This window comes from Pleurodeles waltl, chromosome 11 (assembly GCF_031143425.1).
Source record: "Pleurodeles waltl isolate 20211129_DDA chromosome 11, aPleWal1.hap1.20221129, whole genome shotgun sequence".
Classification (NCBI taxonomy): domain Eukaryota; kingdom Metazoa; phylum Chordata; class Amphibia; order Caudata; family Salamandridae; genus Pleurodeles; species Pleurodeles waltl.
In genome coordinates, this window is record NC_090450.1 from 139,500,416 (window position 1) to 139,522,937 (window position 22,522).

General features: G+C 43.3%; 1 protein-coding gene across 3 annotated transcripts in view; it reads right to left on the reverse strand.

Annotated features, from left to right (window-relative positions):
• Positions 1 to 22,522, reverse strand: part of LOC138265504 (gametocyte-specific factor 1-like) — a 424,543-nt gene that overhangs the window by 349,250 nt on the left and 52,771 nt on the right. For all 3 annotated transcript variants that reach the window (XM_069213286.1, XM_069213284.1, XM_069213285.1), the window contains exon 5: positions 5,260 to 5,386. In XM_069213286.1, the coding sequence (XP_069069387.1) occupies positions 5,260 to 5,386 (127 nt within the window). The remainder of the gene's footprint in view (positions 1 to 5,259; positions 5,387 to 22,522) is intronic.

Sequence of the window (22,522 nt, forward strand, 5' to 3'; positions counted from 1 at the left end):
TCCTCGAAGCTGGAGAGCTCCACCATTTCAGGGACTGCTTCGCATGTACCAATAGTTTTACCCGGTCTTCCCAGTTGCCGGTCAGTTGGTCCCACTGGTCCTCAAGACATTCCTGGAGAGGTTGCATGCGGGACGGACATTTGGTGTGAGGAAGATGCAGGAGGCCATCGAGCCGAGAAGGGATGAGACTGCCCTCACCGTTGGATGAGAGACTTTCATAAGAGAATGACACTTCTAAAGGATTGATAAGCATCTCTCCTCCAAAGTACAAACTCTTGTCTGTATTGTGTCCATGGAAGGCTCCCAGACAATGCAATGTTTGAATAGGAGTAGATGTTGACTTGCAGAGTGTGAAATTAGGCCCTAACCTTAGAAGGAGATTGTAAGCCCAGATGTAATGAAGCTTGGCTTCGTGAGACCCTGACGCCTTGATGAGCCAATCGTCTAGGAATGGCTAGACGAAGATTCAGTGTTTCCTGAGGTGGGAAGCAACTACTACCATTCACTGGGAGAATGTTCTGGGTTCTGACTTCAGGCCAAATGGAAGTACTTTGTACTGATAGTGGTCCTGCCCCACCAGAAACCTCAAGAACGTTTGATATTTTCTGATGACTGGAATATGAAAGTATGCATCTTGAAGGTCGATGGAACAAAGCCAATTTCCTCGGTGTAATTGGGGATAGAATTGATGCAATGCCAGAATCTGGAACTTCTTGCTGAGTCAATCTGTTGGCTGTTTTGAAGTTGAGTGTGGGTCTGTATTTGTTCTGGTCTTTCTTCTTCTGGAATAAACGCCTGATCCTCAAATGTCTATGGGCAACGGGTCCCACCACCTGCTTTTGTAAGGGATGTTGACTTCTCACCGTAGCAACTGGAGATGGAAATTGGACGGTTTCGGGGGGGATGGATGGTGGAGATCTGGTGAATCCGAGACAAGGCCCATTTTGTACAATATTCAGAACCCATGCGTCTTGTGTTATGTTTTGCCACTCAACCAGGTAATGAGAAACGCTTCCCCCACACCAGAGTGGGTAACAGAAGAGGGGGAGCGGGTGGGAGTAATAATTCAGGGTCTCCATCCGGATGGTCGTTTGCCCCCTTGAGCAGGCTGCTGAGTGATTCTTCCCCTAGTCTGCTTTCGTTGGTGATGCTGATACGGTCACCAGTGCTTTGACTGTTGGCCACCCTGACATCACTGAGGGGTTTGATCCTTCCAAGTATAGAAACAGCGCTGATAGGGCCTGAAAGATTTTCTTTGTTCCTTGGGTTTCTCTAATTCCACTGCCATAAATATCTCCATTTCAGCCTTCATTCATGCCATCTCGTCAGGTTGGCTTCCAAAGAGGGGAGAACCGGAGCATGGGAGATTTAGTATTCTCTGCCAAGACACTGGTTTGGGGAATGTGAGGCAGAGCCAACAATGCCTCGTCAGAGCAACACTGTGGCAGTATTCATGTGCCGCCAATAGGGAAGAGTTTGCTGCAGCACTTATGACTTCATTGGAAGCCACTAAGTCTTCATGATAAAGTTCCATGAAGTCTTCCTGTTTATCTCTGGGGAGATGGTATGTGAACTGCTAAATGCATTCTTATAGTGTCCTATCATCTCTGCCGAGAAGGGCAGTTACCCTGGCCACTTTTATGTTGGCTGCCGCAGGCTGCAAACTTTACAACCCACTGATTCTAGCTTTCTACTCTTCTTAGCAGGAGGTGCTGGAGAAGTAGGAGTAGTGGCAGTGTTTTTTTGCGGCTACTACAGTCACAGAATCTGGTCAACATGTAGGAAGGCAGGATCTTGCTCCGGAGGACAATATTTCTTTTGAAGCCTTGACGGAGCTAGTTTAACTGTGGCTGGAGTCAGAACAAGATCCTTAGCTGGTTCTAGGTGACTTGGCTTAGGAGTAGTAACAGTCTTGATGCTGAACGGTGTGGGAAAGTTTCAAAGATTACAGATGTTGAGGGGATCGGAGTTGACATAGGACTTTTGAGTTTTGCAGCTACCCTCGCCAGGGCCTACTGGAACGTAGTGATGTCATCCACCTGTGAAATGTGAGGTGGGAAGGAATCCCAAAGTGTCGGAGACTACTGTCAGGTAGAAGTGGAGGATATATCGGTGGAATGATGGTGAGATCTTGAACAAGACCGCTGTGAATAGGGACAATGGCAGGAGCACCTGGTAGAGGGAGATGAGCGCCTGGAGCAGTGACAATAAGGACTTGAATAATACTGCATTATGGACGGCGATCAGGGTCTCCGTATGGGAGTGTCTACTGGTGGGGACATTAGTGCCAGTATAGGAGGCACAGGCGGCGTTGATGGTACTGGCGGAGGAGATGAAGGTGGTGGTTAACTTGGTTCGACCCTTAAAGGGGAGTATCTCCTGGAATATTAAGGCTGGAGATGAGTAAAAATGTTTTTTTTTTTTTTTCTTGAACCCTGTAGTCTTATTGACATTGAAAGATTGACTCTGAAATGTTTTGACGCCTCAACATTGATCCACTTTTCGACTGTGATCTCCAATGGCATCTCAACATCGATGTGGTCCTTAACACAGACGATTGTTGGTGGCTTGATGTCAACAGACTCTACGTCACACGAGTTCTGTCTGTCGACATTGTGTGTGTCTTCAACTTCAACCAACTTTGACTCAACAATGATCTTTAGCACGTTCTCAAAGGCGAACGGCTGTTGACGGAGAACAGGTAGGCACCGTACCTCACTCTGACGTCAATCCTCTTGACATCGACTGGGACCAATGTTGTTTTCCTGCAGTTTTCTTCCTTGAACGTCATCCAGAGGCAGATGAGGGAGCCCTAGCAGAAGACTGGCCCTCTCCTCACACTGAGGTCCCACCTTCAATCTGTGTCTGTTGTGTTTGTTGCTCATCGGTGCCATGGAGGCAAATTTTCTCCCTGTGCCTCAGGGTACCTCTGGAAAGGTTCCTGCAGTGGTGACCAGTCTCAGAAACATGACTTTCTAGAAGGTAGATGCAACAAACCTCATGAGGGCCGTTTTAGCCTTCTTTCTTCCATAGGCTGGACATTTGTCAAATAAAGAAGGCATTTTATCTGACTATATGCCTTACTATTCTGTCAGCAAAAAACAGAAAAAGCCAAAGAGAGCCCAAAATTGTCGAGTGAAATGGTTGGCAAAAAATATTTGAGAATTTTGTGGAAAAAAAGATATAACTGTCCTAGATCACTGCTCCCGGATCCTGTCAGCAGGAGCCAGGAAAAAAGAACTGCAGCAACTGCCTTCTGCTGTCCATGAGGAGATACTGGTGGTCCCTGGGTTCTTAAAGGCACTGCCTCTGATTTATAACTCATAATGACCACCTATGGGGCTACACTGTCCTGCTCACCATCCCTATACTCTCTACCAAATAAGGGGTTGTGAAAGATTTATGCTGCTTTATAAAAAAAAAACAAATGTTTAAAAAAATCATTATATTATAACATATATACAATTATCCTGCCCCAATTCTCCAATTCAAGATGAACATTTGGCCATTATATCCTATTCTTATAGGTGGCATAATCTTTTTCTTTAAGTGACTCCCCAGGCCTTCCTGAATAAACATGGAGATCTACACCTAAGAAGATATACTGTAAAGAAGTGCTCCGGGATCCCCATACACAGGTAGGACTATTCAGTGCTTATGATTATCAATGGAGATCCCGAGTCAGAACTTTTGATTATTATTATTTATTTATTTTTAATTAACTGTGTATGCTTTACAATCAATTTATGAGCTTCGAAAGGATGAGTGGTCAAAATAAGCTCTAAATAAATAGTCTACTAGGCACAGCAACTAAGTACATGGTTCTCATATTTGCTAGAGGTATTCCAAATCTCACTACTGTTCTATACACTCTCATAAATGTTTCCTCTTTAATACTTGGTGAATCTCAACAGGGAGGTTGTGGTCTGAAGCTGGTGCAGAATGCTGCAAGATTTGTACCACAGTGGGCATTTATGAACTTCCTGCGCTGTAGAAAGGCATTTAATTAGCAGAGTCTGAGAGGATTAGATATTGTCAGCTAGGCCACTGGGTCTTTTCTCCACCTAATAAAATAACAGCTAATCATTCCTCGACCCCATGGAAGCAGGCATTTATAACATATGCCGGGCCCAAGGGTCTTTCATATAAGATCTATTCCCTACTAACAGAAAGAATGGAGGACCCAGATAGGTCCTGTATGAAAGGCTGGTCCCAAAAGTTGGCACATTGAATACACTTGAAACAGTGGCAGACCCTATGGGCTATATCCCAACCATGTGTAAGTGTACAGCAATGGGAATCCCTGTATAAGGGTAATGATACTCTAGTTGCTGAGGTGTGGTATATTAAAGTGTATGCATGGGCAGTTGGATGGACGATGATTGAGAGGCTGCGGCCAGCATTGAGGTGTGATTCACGTTTTGTGGTCCTCATCCAAGTTGACCCCTTTCTGGGAGGAGATCCTTGGCCATATTAAGGGAGAAGTGGGTTATCCCCTGCACCCAGATCCGGGGATCGTTATATTGGGACTTCACCCTGAGGGATAAGATACCATGACGAAGGATGAGTGGGGATGAATATTAAATATGCTACTGGTGGTTAAACAGCTAACTGCACAGGAATTGAAGTCACCTAAAATTCCCATGATCTACGAATGGGCTGGAAAGTTATTGGCATTGTTGGAAATGGAGTAGTTAATGGTGCAGCCCAATGATATGGCGTGCAAATTTGATGATCGATGGCCATCTCTGGTCCAATATTTTGGAACAGCTGCTTTGGGACTGGGGTGCCCAAGATCACTGCATTACCTCAGGCTTGGCTTTAGGGGAGGGGTGTACTTGGGGCTATGGAGAGATGATGAGGATACTTTTTTGTTTTTTTTAGGGATGGTGTAGCATAATGATGTAGGTTTCAATTGTGAGAACAGTGTGGGAGGTATTGTGGACTTCATGGGTGGGACTTGAAAGAGAGGGAGGGGAGGCTGCTGGGGGGAATCTTCAGTTTTCATTATATAATGTGAAATGTCTGGTTCCAAAAGTTTGTTTGCTTACTTGTCTGGTCACTATGTGATGTGCTAGGCACTGGATTTAGTTGAGTCTGTAATGCCTTGGGACATTTTAATAAAATAAAAAGAAAGAAAAAGAAAAAGAAGCTAAGAGCATTAAGAAAATTACACATTTATCTCCCCAATGAGTAAGAACTTAAGCTCAATTCTCAAACTGGAGGTTGATGTGATTTTCCAGTCAGATAAATTCCTACCAATGTCTTGCTCAATGCAGCTTTTGTCGTCACAGGAGGAAATGTGGTGACTAATCTCAGCTCTTGGAACTTGATGACGTGCATTAAAAGGACATGTCGCCAGTTCTCTCTCTACATCAGGGTGATTCTGCAAAACAGAAAGAAAAGGTCTCAAGAAGATAGGTTTCATGGGAAGACTGACTAACTTGTAGAACTAGAAACAAATTAGGCAAATACTTTTTTCAAAGATGACTGGCTCATGATGGTCAACATTGGTGTCAGAATCTAAACAGTAATGCTTTGCGAAAATACAAATAGACCTTCAAGGGCCTGGCCTACAAACACCACTTAAAAGAATATTTCTCAACTAGCTCGCAATGGCTGCCTTCCCTGCCCACAGATATCCCCACCACCACTCCTAGGTAAAATGAGGTTTAATCTTGCCTATAGGGGACTTGTTAGATAATCTCATTCATTAGTTATCAGTTTACTTTTGACAAAGGCATTGCTTAGAAATGGCGAAGAATGTAAAACGGGGCTATAATCGACAGTTTGTTAGATTTCCTCAGGTTTTCACACGAGTAAGAAAAACAGCAAGACTCTTAGCATCTAAGTATTAAAGGAAGCGAAGCGTTCCCCCACTGTGGCAAGATTATTGAAGATCAGTAAGGTAACGAACTAATTGACTTTGAAAATTATATTGAAATTAAATTGAAAGGAATAAGTAAATTACCCTGTAAGTATCTATTTGGAGCGTGTAGTGCTCCAGATTCACTTGCTATGCACAATCTTGTCACCTGATGTTGGACCTGGACTCTGCAATTTGTTTTTCTCAAGGAAGACTTTCATGGTTGACTTTGTGCGTTGTATTGCCTCGTTCTCAAGACACTGCCATTGTTCAACAGTTCCTTTGCTAGATTATGTTTTTTTACCTACCATATAGGAAGTGAAGATAGTTCATTAATTTGGTGTTTGCTGTTGAACATGCAGAAATGTATTATGTATGTGTGCTGCCATCTAATACCCGCTGGGGAGGCGGGAGGGTGCATGTGAATCTGCTACCCTACAGGCTACAAATAGGTGCTTACACAGGGTAACATACTCCATTCGTAGCAGGTGTTCGCTGCAGAAAGACATGCAATGCATATACTGTAAAGCAGTACTCCTCTCGCAGAGTCTTTAGGCATCAGATGGTGTAGTTGCCTGAAATAATCTGCGCAGAACTGTTTGTACCACTAGAGCTTGCTGACTGGTATGTACATCCACACAATAGTGTTTAGTAAAAGTGTGTGGGTTTGTCCATGTTGCAAATGTCTGTAACCAGGATATTCCCCAAGAATGCCACTGATGCTGCTTTCTTTCTTGTTGAATGAACTCTTGGTGTTGTTGGTAATGTTCTTTTTGCTTTGATGTAGAAATTGGGTATACATTTTACTATCCTCTAGGGATTGCTGCTTTTGAGATGGGATTCCCTTTCCATGGGTTTGAAAAAACTACAAATGGTTGTTGCGTTTTCCTAAATGTTCTTGTGTTTTCCATATACTACATAAGTGCGCATTTTACATCTAGTGTATCAATTAAATGCCTTTTATGCCACTCTCTGTGGTTTGGGAAAGAAGACCGTTAAGTCTAATGTTTGATTTAAATGGGCAGGTAATAAATCTTTTGGCAGGAACTTTAAGTGTGAATTTGAATTTTGTCTTTGTACTTGGAAATACGGTTCCTCAATTGTGAGCGCATGTATCTGCGTCCGAAGGTGAGAACCTGTATATTTTCTCAAACCTGGGTGTAAGCACACTAGATTTTACTGGAACATTCAAAATGTCTTGACACTTTTAACATAATTCTACCATCCATAGGCATGTACCGGACAGTTTTCTATGTCCTGGAAAGTGTCTTCATTAGGAAGTCCGTTTCTTCCTCAGTGTTGTGCATTGGTAGTTTGCGATATTCAGCTGCCCTTTGAATCATGCTATGTTACGAAGAGGCATCATTCGGTGGGGATGCTTTAGCTGTGACGGGTAGTTTGATGTCAGCATTTGGGAGGACCATATCATAGTCGTCCAATGGGACGGGACTATGTGCTGTCTCTCCCCGAGAGCCAGTCATCAGCCTCATGTTCTGTGCTGTATCCACCATTCATTTCCTGGGTAGGTAAGGGTGGCCTTTAGCATGGTGATGATGGTTGACTCCCTGGCATGGGTCTTGTGGCCCCATGCTCAGTAGCTACCTTTTTGGTAGTGGCTGTGGCACGTCCAAATTCTGTGCTCGTCTTTTAGATGCCTTCTAATGAGTGTTTTTTTCATGAAGGCCTTCAAATACATTTCTTCCTCCTGCATTACAGGTTTGTGATGCGTTTTTACCAGAGTATCTTGTTGCCGAGGAAGGCAGTTTTGTCTTTTCAGTTGTTGGAACCAAGTTTTCTTTGTGGTCGAAGAGTGGCTGTGCTGTCTACGGTTTGTCGGTGTCGATGTGCTTTGAGAGTCTGATTGGCTTGACGTCAACAGTTTTTTTTTTTATTTTTTTTTTTAATCAGATGCGTTTGTCCAGGGACGAAGCCTGGTGTGGGTGTTTGGTCGATGCTGATGCATGGCTTGATGTCAATGGCTGTTTCGAAATTGATGTCGATCTGGTGTCGGTTCCATTTCTCCATGCAGGACTTGTTGCTCAACTGGGATGGAGACTGTTCTTGTCATGTCTCGTCTCCGAGGCATGCTGTTGGGGTAGACCAGAGCCTGAGGGCTGTGGTGCACTGTGGCATGGAGGAGAGAGGTTTATGTATAACCTTTTGGTGGCACAAGGTGGGTCCTCCTGGCCCTCAGAGTGGTCATCTTGGGACCAAACCCTTGTTCCGAAGTCTAGTTCTTTGTGACTTCAACTTGCACATTGGACTCTTCTCCCTCCCCGCCACATCAGACGCAAACAAGTGTTTTGTCTGGTGATGACATAACCCACCCCAGTGTCTAGCTTGGCCTCTGTGCTCTTCTTCAGAGAACTTTGCCTCCGTAGTCATTTACATAATATGGGCTAGCCTTCCATATCGCCTGCTTCTCAGCGCAGTCTTGTTTTCAAACCTGTTGCACATGGCACCGTCTTGCTCCCTGTGCTCCAGTGGCAGGCACATAATAGACTTCATGGGTGTCTGAATAGGTGTTTTTCGTCTCGCACCGAAGGAACATCCTCAATAGACTGACTTATTTCACCTCCATTACCTAGATACAAATATTCTCTACGGGTGTGAAAGAGACAATGTGGAAGTCAATTGTGTTCACACGATGATTACACAGTTCCAAAGTTTGTAAAAGCCATTTGCTCATCTCTGCGGCTGATCTTGGATCTGCTGGATCCGTCAGTCATCTGTAAGCCATATGGGCATCGAAAACTACAAAGGTCCGCCATAGTCCATCGGAGCTCAATGGGAGTAATAAAATAATCTAACAAAGGAACTGCTGAACATGTGTAATGCCTCGAGGAGGAGGAGATCCAACGCACATCGACCATAAAAGACCTCCTTTAGAAAAACAAATTGTAGAGTTCCAACTCAACACTACATATAGGAGTGTGCATAGCATGTGTATCTGCAGCCAACACATTCTACAAATATTAAATTGGGTGAGGTGCCTTTAAAAACCCTTTAATGTCTGCTGGAGGGACTTTAATCAAAACAAATTGTAGCCTAACCCTTGTCAGAAGGAACAAGCATGGTAAAGTCACATCCACATGGTAGAAAACCGGATTCTGACCCCACAAGCAGAACCTCTTCTACTTGAACAGATAAGACATTATCACTGAAGGGCTATTCACTACAAATGGCCAGAGGTCTAAGCTCAAGAAATAGTTTTGGGTGAAACAGGTAGGTCTGCAGTTTCAGTAAGACCAATATTAGTGGAATTAGAATAAGGTGCAAAGCAATTTCTAACTGGTGTGCATCAAAACAGCACTGCCCAGAGTACCCGGTTCCCAAATCCATGGTACCAAGCTGGGCATTTGGTGTTCTATTTGGGTTTCCCCTCAAATTCACCTGAAACATGACAATCTGAAAAAAAATCTAGAAGAACAAGATTGTCAACTGTTGAAGGAGTCTCACTGGCAAGTCCATTCTTCTAAAACATGTATCACCTTTACTGACAATCTCATAGCTAGTAGCTATAACCTAATCTTCTGAGCCTCTCTATGTTGTAGATATGCCTGCCCATCCACACCTGCCCATCCATAGAGATAGAAGGAAAACCTGAAGTGTCAGATTCAATACGTTGTGCTTGTCACATGCCACACTACATATAAATCAATCCTGGCAAAATAATTTTAAAAAATCTGCACTTAAATTAGTATGGGCCAGTTCCACAATTGCTCATTTGCAAAAAGAAAGAATGAACAATTGTGGACCTGTCCAATACAAATGTGAATCCAGTATTTATTTTTATATACTGCACAGATTGATTCACAGGTTGTGTAGTAATGTAATGTAGTGCATTGAAACTTCTGTTTCTCTCTGTATGCACACACAGAATTTATGTGAAATGTATTTGAACTAATCGAAGAACATACTAATGAAAGTCTATGCCAATCAATCAAGTGTTCCTTTGATTAGACACAGCTAAAAAGAGGAAAATTAGTTACTTACCTGTAACTGTAGTTTTTCCGTATTGGAATCTTTCATAGAGAAGGCGAAAGCAAGGAGAAAGTAGTAAACATGAGGGGAAAGCAAGGAGAAGGCACACAAAAAATGAGGGAAAAAGCAAGAAGGCATTCAAACAATGAGGAGAAAACCAAGAGGAAAGCAGTGAAAATTGGTGAAAAGCAAGGAGGCAGCAAACAAAATACAAGGAACAAAGCAAGGTGAGAATGAGGGAAAGGCAAGGAGTGGGCACAACAAAAATGGGAGACAAGTAGAAAGCAGTGACTATGAAGGAAAAACAAGGAAAGGGCACACAAAAAACGGATTAAAAAAGCAAGGAGAAAGCAGAGAGAACAAGGGAAAAGCAAGGAGCGCACACAAAAATGGGGGAAAAGAAGGAAAAAGCTGTGAGAGAGAAAAGCAAAGCACAAACAAGGGGAAAGGCAAGGAGATGGTAGTGAAAAAGAAGGAAAAGCAAGGAGAAGGCACAATACATAGAACAAGGCAAGGAGAAAGCAGTGAAAATGAGGGAAAGGTACTGAGAACAAGGGAAAGGCAAGGAGAAAGTTGTGAAAATGAGGGAAAAGCAGGGAGAGTGCACAAAAAACGTGTGAAAAAAGCAGGGTGAAAGCATTGAGAACGAGGAAAAAGCAAGGAGAAGGCCCCAAAAAAAAAGAAACGGGAAAAAGCAAAGAGAAGAGCAAGAGCGATGCAGCGGCATGCAAAGAGCTTATTTTTTTAATTATTTCGACCACACACTTGTGGCAAAAGTTTTAAAAAACATGTTTTTGGCTCCCTGCGGGGTACCTGTGGGACTTCACAACCACACTTGGGGGGTCAGTGTAGCTCTACCGTGCCCCCTGGTCTTTGTCAGTGTTTTTTCCTGGGACTCAGCTTTTTCCTTTCTTCATTGAGCCTATGGCTGTTGCAATTCAATGATTTTACGGTTCAAGCAGTGGTACTTTTATGGCCAAGATTAAATAGTATGCCGATGAGATCATGCTTTGTTCGTCCCTAGAGAAGAAGGAAAGATAAGATCCTTATATTCTCAAAGCTTTTCAAGTGCTGGAAGGGTATTATGGTGAACAGAGCAAAAACTGATGTCATTTTGTGCCACTGCACAAATGAAGAGTTTACTCCGGAGTTTAAAAACTGCACTCATGCTTGTCCTATGCAGTATTTGGGGGTTATTTTAAAGAGCTTGCGAACAATTTATAAGTTTGGAACAAGAGAAAACTTCAGAGGTTTGATGTTAAAAATGTATCCAATTGATGGACCTCCCTTCCTCCTACAATGCTGGGTCAGGTTGTCTTAATTAGGATGAAATCCTTCCATTATTTAATCTTTTATTCACCACAGCACCGTGCACGATTAATTGCAAATATTTTTGCTGAAATTAACTCGATGTCTTCTATTTTATGGAATAAAGCCATCCCAAGGATTGCAGTATGTACTTTATACGGTAGCATGGAGGAAGAGCGGCTGGCCCACCCCTGCTTTAAGATGTATCATTTTGCATACTTTGCAAGGAACATGTTCAGATATAATAAGCATGTTCACATATAGCCGGATTTAATTAGTGGATTAGATGCTAGAAAAACACCAAATCAGAGATTTGCCAAGACTTGTTAAATACCCAAAAATGTTTGATGTTAGTCTTTGCAAGGGCTCTGTTTTTCTAAAATGTGGCAAGCCAAGAGGAGCCCCGATGTACAAAAAAAAAAAAAACTCCTCACTTTTCTTCCCTCTTTCTTTACCTGTTCTACCGTATAACCCAAGGACGCTCCTACACAGGGTCTTTTGGTCCCAACTTAGAGTTTAACTGAGGCTGATGCATCCAGAGCGAAGCAACCAGTTTTTTTTAAAGTTTTTTTTTTTCAGTGTGACACTACATGGGAAGTCCCCCTGCATCGCGACCGATGGTGCGAACCCGGAAAACTGCAGGGTAAGCTTCTGGACATCACACACATTCATCATAAATAATTAATTTAGGAGTTAACCACACAGGTTTTACTGTGTATGTTTTGAGTGATTCACACTGCAAACACTTTTTTTTTATGAACACCTTTACTAAGCTTTGGTATAGTAATAAGGCACTCAGTTGACACATAATAGTACATAGCAGATAGGCACAAGACGAGCCTTGCAGGACTATGGTCTAAAAAAAGGGGGACAGAAACTTGCAGAACTTCAAAATGTGGGGCTATTCCAATAGGGCCCACCATTTCCCCTATACACGTTCATGCTTCACGGAGCATCCCAGAGCCTCATACGTGGGTCTCTCTTGTTGAGCACACCAGCACACCCCTCCACTCCACTGCGCCAACCTGGGGGGGGAGGGGAAGCAGGACCTTTCCAGCATGTTGAGTTGTCGCACTTCGCCACCATTGTCACCGTTCCCAAAAGCACCTGGTCAGCCCTTGATCCCCGGAGCCCTCCAGAACCCATAGCTGCAGCACCACAGGCAAAAGTTGCAAGTCTTCACATCTGACAGTTCCCTTACCAGAGCAGCCCAATAACCCTGAATCACGGGGCTCAACCATACAATGTTGGTAAAAGTTGGCAGGAGCTACTGAACAGCAAGGAGAGGTAGGGGCAGGAAGACGACCAGCTCAATAAAGTTTGGCAGGCGCGAGGTAAGCAGAGTAAAGGTAGTAGGTCTGAATCAGGCGCAGCCTGGAGGAATCATGATAATTCGAGGTGCCATCACTGCGTCCCACCTTTGCCTCCCACCAGGCCATAAGGTGATCCCAGCGTGCCAACATTAATGTTAAAAGGTACAGTAGATCTGGGAGAGGCCTCCGCTGCCCAACACCCCCATGAGGAGTTCAGCCTCCAAGAACTGAACTCAGGAAGGGGGGGGGGGTCACAAACACCATTTTAATCAGCCATTTTCATTTTTTCTCTGTTATTCTACATACTGGACATTTGATTATTTTTTAGTTTTTTCTCCTTAGGTGCACTTACAATATTTTGTTAATAGTTAAGACCTACTTGTCATTTTGAATGACTTAGGTATGCTTCACAGACAATAGTGACGTTTTCGGATTGGTCTTGACGAAGGCCCAGGACCCTTCACCTGGAAGGTTTTTTTTCTAGGTGGGAATCCATATGAATGGGCACAATATGTTGGCATTAGTGGACGTGGGGTGTAGTGAGTCCTTATCACTTCAAGACACCCCACTGTGTTCTTGAACATTTCATTTGTTTTATCCTACCGTGTGTGACCTCTTTAATAAAAGAGCTATCCTAGGTACACAGAGACAGTTTTACGAACTTTGGCATCATCTTAAACCGGTGGGGCAGACTGATCGAGGATGAAGCATGCCACAACAATGCGAGTGAGGACTTTCCATTCATAAACAACTGTGGTTGCTAGGATGTCTAAACATGAAGAATAGCTTAAAGACATAGGGTATTGTAATAAACATAAAAGAGTACATTGGCACGAACTGTATATCTGAGGGTACCCCCATAAGACTTTTGGGATCCATTCTGATCCTTTTTGCTGCAATGGGAAACTGGCTCTGTTTTATAAGCCTGCATGACACTGCATTTTAAAATATACTTATTGGATTTAGTACTCAGTGGCCCCATTGTGCCAATTCACTAAAAAGACCTTAACGAAATGATCAGTGGGACATTGGTAGTCATTGTATGCCTTGATGCATTTAGTGCTCCTGTGTGCCAAGAACACAAGATGCTATAGCATAATTTTTTTTTTATAAAATAATAATAAATGCACTTTTAATCAAAGGGATAAACTATTGACCTGGAACAGACGGCTTTTCTGCTTTTCTGGATCTACAGGCCGACTTTGACCTAGTTCCTAGGCCTAAACTTCGGGACATCTTAAAAAAAATAAAAAATAAAAATCAGAAAGTACCATAAAGCCTACTTATCATAATACAACTTTACACAGATAAGTTAACCTAGGAAAGATTAGAGCAAACGGTGAATTAATAAAAACAATCAAAGTTATGAGTTTGACAAGGGTGTGTACTTACAACTATTGATGAAAGTACGAATAAGAATGGAGTATTAAATGTATGATTAACAGTGTTAATGACCCCCCGCCCCCCCCCCCCCCCCTCTTTGATTGCTGGTCAAAAGATCTCGGTCCTTATTTGTTTATGACACACTTATCCAAAACTCCAATGGGTCTTAGGACTCTGTTGGAAAAGTTAACCCCGTTTTGTGTTCACAGTGGCTTAGAACGCTGCTAAATCAAAATATATGGTGTTCAATCCCCATGCGTCTATTAGGGGATTGATGAACACAAATGATTATTCCTTAGAGAAAAATAAATACATTTAATTACTTGGGTATCAGACTGTGAGAGAGAGTTCCTCAACCTTAACCTCAAGGTTTGAGTCTACCCCCAAGACCTACTGACTTAATAGCCAGTCTGAAACCACTTTTTTACTGGGAACAAATCTGGTCAGTGAATGAGTTCAATCAATCAATCAAATTTCTTAAGCGTGCTACTCAACCAGTAGGGTCTCAAGGTGTGTGTGGGGGGGAAATATTACTACTCGAAGAGCCATGTTTTGAGGCGCTTTCTTAAAGTTAGGAGGTCGGATCCTGCGTAGGTTGGTGGGGAGGGAGTTCCAGGTTTTGGCGGCGAGGTGGGAGAAGGATCCATGGTGCAGGATTTGGGTTTGGTGAGTTTTTTATTGATGGTGAAAAGTTCCCTGCTGTTGTATGCGTGGTTGTCTATGCATTCTTTGTAGAAGGATCGTTTGGTGGTCCGGATGAGTTGGTGGTGTGTGCGCATGGCTGATTTGAGGGCGGAGAAATTGCTCACTGATGGTTCTTGGCGCCAGGCTTTCTCAATTTTCTGGCATTCTCGTTTGGAGGTCTGAAGATCTGAGGTGAACCAGGGAGCTGTCTTGTTGATGCAGGTGTTGTTGGTTTTTTTGAGTGTGGCGAGGGAGGAGGGAGTTAGCGCATACGTCGAGCCATCGTGTGAGGTGGAGGGCGGCGGTTGCGTTGGGGTCGTTGGTAATGGGTGGTGTACCTTGTGCTAGGTTGGAGATCAGTTGTTCCTTGGAGATCTTGTTCCACTTGCGGTAAGGGATAGGATGTTGTTGGTGGGGGGTGGTGGGCTTCAGGAAGGAGAAGTGGACGCAGTGGTGGTCAGTCCAATGGAGCTCAGTGGGGTGAGTGAAGGCGATGTGGCTGCTGGAGGAGAATATGGCGTCAAGTGTGTGACTGTCTAAGTGGGTGGGTGAGGTGACCAGTTGCTTGAGGCCGAGGTTTGCGAGGTTGTCCAGCAGGGCAATGGAGTTGCAGTCGCTAGTGCTCTCCAGGTGGAAGTTTAGGTTGCAAAGGAGCAGGTAGTCTGTGGAGGCTAAGGCGCGGGAGCTGATAACGTCAGCGATGGTGTCACAGAATGGGGGACAGGGGCCTGGTGGTCTGTAGACGAGGGTTCCTCTCAAGGTGGTGTTGGCGTTGATGTGTATCTGAAAGTGTAGGTGCTCTGCGGCGTCCATGGTGGTGTTGGTGGAAATCCTGATGGAATTTCTGTGTATTATGGCGATTTCTCCTCCTGGTTTGTTGATACGGTCTCGTCGGGTGATTTTGTATCCCTCAGGGATGGCTATGGCGATGTTGGGTTCTGATGAGGGGTTTATTCATGTTTCAGTGAGGAAGGCGATGTAGGGAGAGGCTGTTGTGAGTAGGTCCGATGGCGTGCTTGTGGATGGAGCGGGTGTTGAGGAAGATGCAGCTGAGGTGTTTGGTGTTGTTGTGGTGCTTTTTGGTGTGTGTGCAGGAGAAGTGGCATGAGTGACATGTGAAAAGTCCGTGGGTGTGTCTGGGGTCGGCCTGGGCGCAGCCAGTGTGCCGGCCGGTTTTGAGAGCAAGGAGCTCTGTGGAGGAGTAGAGGCACATGGGGACGCTGTAGGTGCGTGGACCGAGGGGACGGGCGCTGGGCACGGTCCAGGCCCGGATGGGCGCCGGGCTTGCTTCTGGCACACCTCCGGCGCGGCCACCATTAAAAAGGGGAGGAGCAGCTGGGAGGGAGTGGCAAATGGGGGCGCAAAGGGGGTGGGGATGCAGGGGACGCAGCGGCTGGGACGAGGGAAACCGGCAGGAGCCGGAAAGACGAAACCAGGCAAAAAAGGCAGAACGGGTAGAAAGGCACAAAAATCAGCACAACCGTACGGGGAAAAACAAAATGCAAAAACTGAATACAAAATACAGAAAACTGAAAGATACGCCTACCACTAGGCACCAGGAAGAGGCGCAGGCGGGTGCTTACGGGTGGTGTAGGGCCTCGAACTTTCAACAGCAGCAAGGGCAGGGTCTTGGAGAAAGGCTGGTGGAGTGGCCTTTCTAGCAGAGCTTTGTGTGATGTTTTGAGCAGGCTAGCTGGATCCAAAATAGCTTGGGTCGCCTACGTAAAAGTTTCTTTACCTATATTGGGAATGGGTGGCTTTTGGGAGGACTTTACTTTGATTTCAAGCTCTAGTTCTAAATTATTTTTGTTTTTTAAAACAGATATTGGAAACTTGCAATAAGCAGGTATGTCCACTAGCATTTCAAATCATTTATCTTGCAGGAGTGATTTTTTACGTGAAGAAATTTAAAAGTCTATTACCCATCCAGCAACCAGTGCTTTATATATTAAATTTGGCTTTAGCATTCTCACTTAGGTTTCTTTCACTTCAAAATGGTTTTTGACAAACCCAAGTCTAACAGTTTGTCTGGTTCGCAATTATACATAAGTGACAAACATTTCTTATTCTTCAGGGAGATCAACCACAAATTTAACTGGAAATGGATTGTTCTTTTATGCCATCTCTTTAATTTCTCAATAGAGGGAGGCTTTAAGGATGTGTAAAACCGATGCTCATGCCTGTGTGGTACATGCTGTATCCAAATTCCTACAGTCTGCAAGGAACATAAGAATGAAACAAATATAGTCTTCTGTTGGCATATTGTTTTATTTATATTAACAAACATGGATTTTATCTGAAGTTATGTTTCATGTTTAAATATATTTTTGTGTTTGTTGTTTTGTACTGTGTTGAAGGGTCATGTGCCGGATCTATCAAATAAAATAAATATTTGAGGTCATAGGGAAAGATTAGACCTAGGTCAAATTATGAGGTGACGTTAGTGGTGGGGAGGTACAGGTCACATTGCTGAGGATTCCCTGTTGTCGGCATGACATGCAGCAGAAATAATAAGTTCACTCTGTGGAGGAGGGGCGCTCTAAGCCTTTCCACCACACTGGCTGGATTTCAGGTAATAGGCAAAGTATTGGCTGCGAGTTATCTATGGCTCGTTCAATGTTATTTGCTGTATTGATTTGGCGCTGTGTTAACGTCTTGTTTAACGTCTTGTTAAAGCAGCTTCATACTGATGCCCAAAGCCACAATAATGGCCTATGACAATATCCAATTCTTTGTCTTTGTAAATACTGCCAAAGAGTTGCTATCTACATAGATTAAGTCTTCCGAGCAAACTGAAAATCTCCAGAGCCTGCTCCCAATCGAATTTATGTAATGGGGGGTGAGTCACACAGCCATTAGCTGGGAGATGAATCAGAGGATATAATGATCGCAGAGCACATCTTAAGCTCCTCTACGTAGAGAGCCTTCTTTGTGAAGGTGGTTCTCGGGGTACAGGAAAGCGAGTACTTAACAGGTAAAGGGATGCAGCATCTAACACTATCACTACACTGCTTTCTAGGAATTCCACCATTGCATATCTACAATCATGGTGACCAGCAGAAAAAAACTGAGGTAGCTTATGTAATGTTCAAAGCTCTTGTAGGACGTCCTTCTATCTTTAGGGAAACTTGAAGGAGAAGTGCCACAATACCACTCAGAGGGGGGCAGCCAAGGGTCTCACAACTTATGGAATCAGATAAGAGTTTCTAGCTTCCATAATGGTAACACAGCCAAATAGGGAGGTCTGGCTAGGTTTTAAAGGAGGAAGAAGCAGATATAACCACCACTAACTGGAAAACAGACATGATCAAAAGTGGAAAACATACTATCGCCAAACAGAACAGCCTACGAGGAAGATAAGTAAATACTTCCAGGGTCTATAAACTGCCCCACCTCAACTCTGGTGCAGCGCTGAATGGTGTGAAGAAGAATGCAAGACAACTTCCACTGGTCATTGTATTCATCAGGAACTATAGGTTATACTATGGTGATTAGGAATGGCACACTGGTTCTTTATACATGTAAACCCTAATCAGTGGAGACTGAATCCAGCAACAAGAGTATCCAGGTTGGAACGATCAGAAGCTACTGGGATATAGAGGAATTTCCCACTGGGGGAAGAGAGGTGGAGCAGGTTCTAATTTATTTTTTGTGTGAGAAGTCAGAACACTACTTAAATGAAAGAGAGCCTGTCTTCAGTGTGTCACAGGGTACCCCTAGCTCGACAGCTGTTGGCAGTGTTGCAAAGTTGTTACCCTAAGGGAAGACCAGAATGATCTCTATATACCACCGTCACAACAATGCTGAAATAAATATTTATTTCTTTTAGCAAATCCCACCGAATTCACAGTGATATTTTCCAAGATTTAAAATTTTGAGCCATATGCCATGTAAGAGACTCATGTGGGCCTTCCCTCTGCAAAGGTTTGAAACATTTGCTGAGGCTCTAATTTGTTTACAGGAAATGGACAGACACTCAGTTTTAGTTTACCATCCCGAAGTAATTTTAGAAAGGACTCTACTATGTTGTTAAATCCAGGTCCAACTAGTACCCATCATATAGATGGCACTGGCCACTTTACTAAGTACTGCTTCTGAAGAATGCCTGTTTGGTGAGGAAGTTTAGCTCAAAGTTCTATATCCTGATGAGCTATTGTTCCTGGATTTGTAGGGAATTTCAGTTACTGTTGTCTGTTTTAATGCTGGAGGCTGTTGCTGCCACCACCATTAAATCGGTCAAGAGAACAGCAGACCCTAACAACACAAGATCACATAATAGCAGCCATTACTTCCTCTTGATCTTGCTGTGCAGTCCTTTCTTAGTATATGCAGTCAAGCAACTGTTTCAAAAGCAAATTCTATATGGTAGGTCTTGCTCCTTTGGGGCAGAAGTTCCTGACACTGAACTGAAAATGCTCATGTGAAGTCTCAAACCATGACGCATAACCATTTCAAACCTTATGATGCACTCATTTGTCCTTTGTAATTAGCTGCCACTCAGACACCGAACAGAAAAGATCTCTGCCATGGGTGTCCCCAGCGGTGAGTTTAGGAGGTGATTTCCTATAGCCCGACGCCCCGGACATATTGTTTGGGGTCAAGGACAACAAGTTTTCATATTGATCTTGTCCTTGGGACAAGTAGGCCAACCTCCTGTAGCACAAACCCTTTGGCTGCCAGTTTACAGGGAAAGGAATTGCCTGTAGTTGAGGTAATATTTGTGACCATGTGTTAATGGTGTTAGAACTTGTATTTATGGCTCATTAATGCAATGCATTTATTATTAGGGTGTCGCTCTACATTAATGTTGCAAGCTTACACTGCATTACTGATAGTGGTTCCAGTAAAAAATGTGTACACCCGTTTGAAAAGGTTAACAATTTGAGGCTAGGTATAATGCTCACAGAATAATCTGATTGGATGCAAATGCTTGCAGAACCTTCTAAGCAAGATTGATTGTTCTTTGCTTTCAAAATAGAATGTTCAGAAAAAAACTGCAAGTAGGAAGAAAAGGTTTTGCTAAACTACTGTGAAATTTTAGGTAGAATTTCTTTGAAGCATCGTTTTGTAAAATGTGTTGATACACGCTAGTATTTCCAAAAAATATTCATAATGGAAAAGCAGTGCAACCAGTTTCAAAAAGATTATGGAAATGAAAATAGCATTGGCAAGGCCAACCAATATGACACTGGTGGTCAAGTGTTTAGGTTTTGTCATTGTGTGCCTTGTTTTGACATGGTTTTGTAAACACCCTCACCATTGTAACAAACTCTGGTAAAAAATAAAATTAAATTGTCTCAAAAAGCTCACAATTTCACAGTAGTTACTGGCACTGAACAAAACTACTGTGTGCGCCGATATGCTCCTTGTGGAAGTGCAGAAGGCTATCACTCACAGTAAAGCCAGTTGATAGATGAATAGAGAGAGAGAAATACAATTTGAATAAAAACAAAAGGTCTTGATTAAGGCCAGATCTAATTAGAGGCCCAATTTTGAAAGAAAATCACAATAATGTAACCATGGTATATATATATATATATATATATATATATATATATATATATATATATATATATATATATATATATCTTTGCATTAGTGTAGAATTACGGCTTTCATGGATTCACTAGACTTTATAAAAGTAGACCCGGAAGGATAAGTTACTTACCTGTAAATCCTAGTTCTCTTCCAGGGGTATCCTCATCAAAGTCATAAACATTGAATATTCCCGCCCTTGTGCGGGGACCCCGGAGCATACATCAAATACACACATATAAAGTATGAAATATGCACGAAAAATATATATATAGCATTTTTAGTAGACATAACTTTCATACTAAACTCATATATACATGTGTAAAACGGCAATGCAGGCTATAATCATAAACAGGCTAAAATGCTTTATTTCTATGAAGTTTTTTTTTTTTTTTATCATAATAAAAATTACAATAGAGAATAAATATCTACCCAAGCCCCCAAAACTGGGCTTAGGGAAATAAGCAGTAGTAATCACTTAGAGAAAAAAGAGAAAAAACTACATTGAAAAACAATGGAGCATTCTTAGCCAATAGGCTGCATGCAGGTTAACACAGGAGAACCATAAAAACGTTGGCACCGTGCCTTTAAGAGTACCTCCAGTATCCCACCATGCCTCAGGGGTGAAGGAGAGGTGACAGTTGGTTCACAGTTAGGTCAGTACTTTTTTACGGTGATAACCTGCGTAACGGATTAGAAAGACAGTCTGTCCTGCACTTCTAGGAGACGTGCGTCCGGGGAGGAGGGTGGGTTGTTTATGACTTTGATGAGGATACCCCTGGAAGAGAACTAGGATTTACAGGTAAGTAACTTATCCTTCTCTTTCAGGGGATCCTCATCAATAGTCGTAAACATTGAATAGATTAGCAAGCCCATCCCTAAACTCTGCGGACTGTCTAATAGAAGTGCAGGAAGAGATATGTATCATGCAAATAAATTTCTCAGAGAGGCCTGCCCCACTTGGGCATCTGCTCTTGCACCTGAGTCCAAACAGTAATATCTAGTAAATGTATGTACAGACTTCCATGTAGCAGCCTTACAAATCTCAGATATTGGAACATTGTTAAGGAGGGCAGCAGTAGCCGCTTTTCCCCTTGTGGAATGCGCTTTAGGTCTACCTAGTAGTTGTTTGTTAGCCAACTGGTAAGCATTAACAATACAAGAAACTATCCATCTTGATATTGTTTGTTTAGATGCTGCCTCTCCTGTCCTCAAATGACCATAATTTACAAACAAGTGGTTGGAATGTCTAATCAGTTTTGTTTTATCCAAATAAAGTTTCAACACTATTTTCAAATCTAGGGAGTGCAACGCCTTCTCCGCCGGAGTCTCCGGATTAGGGAAGAAAGTCGGTAAAGAGATAGTCTGATAGATGTGGAATTCTGACACCACCTTCGGTAGGAATGATGGGTGAGTTCGCAGAACCACTCTATTGTCGTGAAAAACAGTGTACGGTTCTTTGGAAGACAAAGCCTGAATTTCACTGACCCTCCTCGCGGAAGTAATGGCTACCAAAAAAGCTGTCTTCCACGTAAGGTGTTGCAAAGAGGCTTTGTGTATAGGTTCGAAAGGAGGGCCCATAAGTTTTGACAATACTATGTTCAGTTCCCATGGAGGAGAGGGTCTCCGAATAGGAGGAAAAACTTTCTTCAAACCTTCTAAGAAATCCTTGACTACTGGTTTCGTAAAGAAGGATTCCTGAGAAGGTGACTTACGATAGGCTGTAATGGCAGACAAATGTACCTTAATAGATGATACCTGCAGACCGGACTTTGCCAGATGAAGTAAGTACGACAATATGACATCCTCCTGAGCCCGTATGGGATTCTGACCTTGTTGACAGCACCATATGTAGAACCTCTTCCACTTAAAAGCGTAAGAACACCGCGTGGAAGGTCGTCTGGACTCTTTCAAGATGTTCATGCACTCCTGCGAGAGCCCTAGGTGCCCATATTGCAGGAATTCAGGAGCCATGCTGTCAAGCTCAGAGAGGGTAGGTTGGGATGCAGAACCCTGCCCTCCATCCTGCTCAGAAGATCCGGTCTGCACGGCAGCCCCCTGCTGTGAGGTTGTTCCGATAGGTTGAGGAGATCTGTGTACCAGAATTGACGTGGCCATTGCAGTGCTATGAGAATCATTCTGGTGCTGGATCTGTAAAGTTTGTTGAATCGGTGGAAAGGCGTAGAGAAATATCCCGGGCCAGTCGATCAACAGGGCATTGCCTCGAGATCCCGGACGGTAGAACCTGGATGCGAAGTCTGGGCATTTCTTGTTTACTTCGTCCGCGAAGAGATCCAATTGAGGCCGACCTCATAGAGCGAAGATGTCTTCGACGACTTTGTCGTGTAGGACCCAATCGTGGGCATCCTCTAGGTGCCTGCTCAGGAAATCTGCTTCCACGTTTTGTTGACCTGGCAGGTGAACCGCTGTAAGCGACATTCCTCTGGCC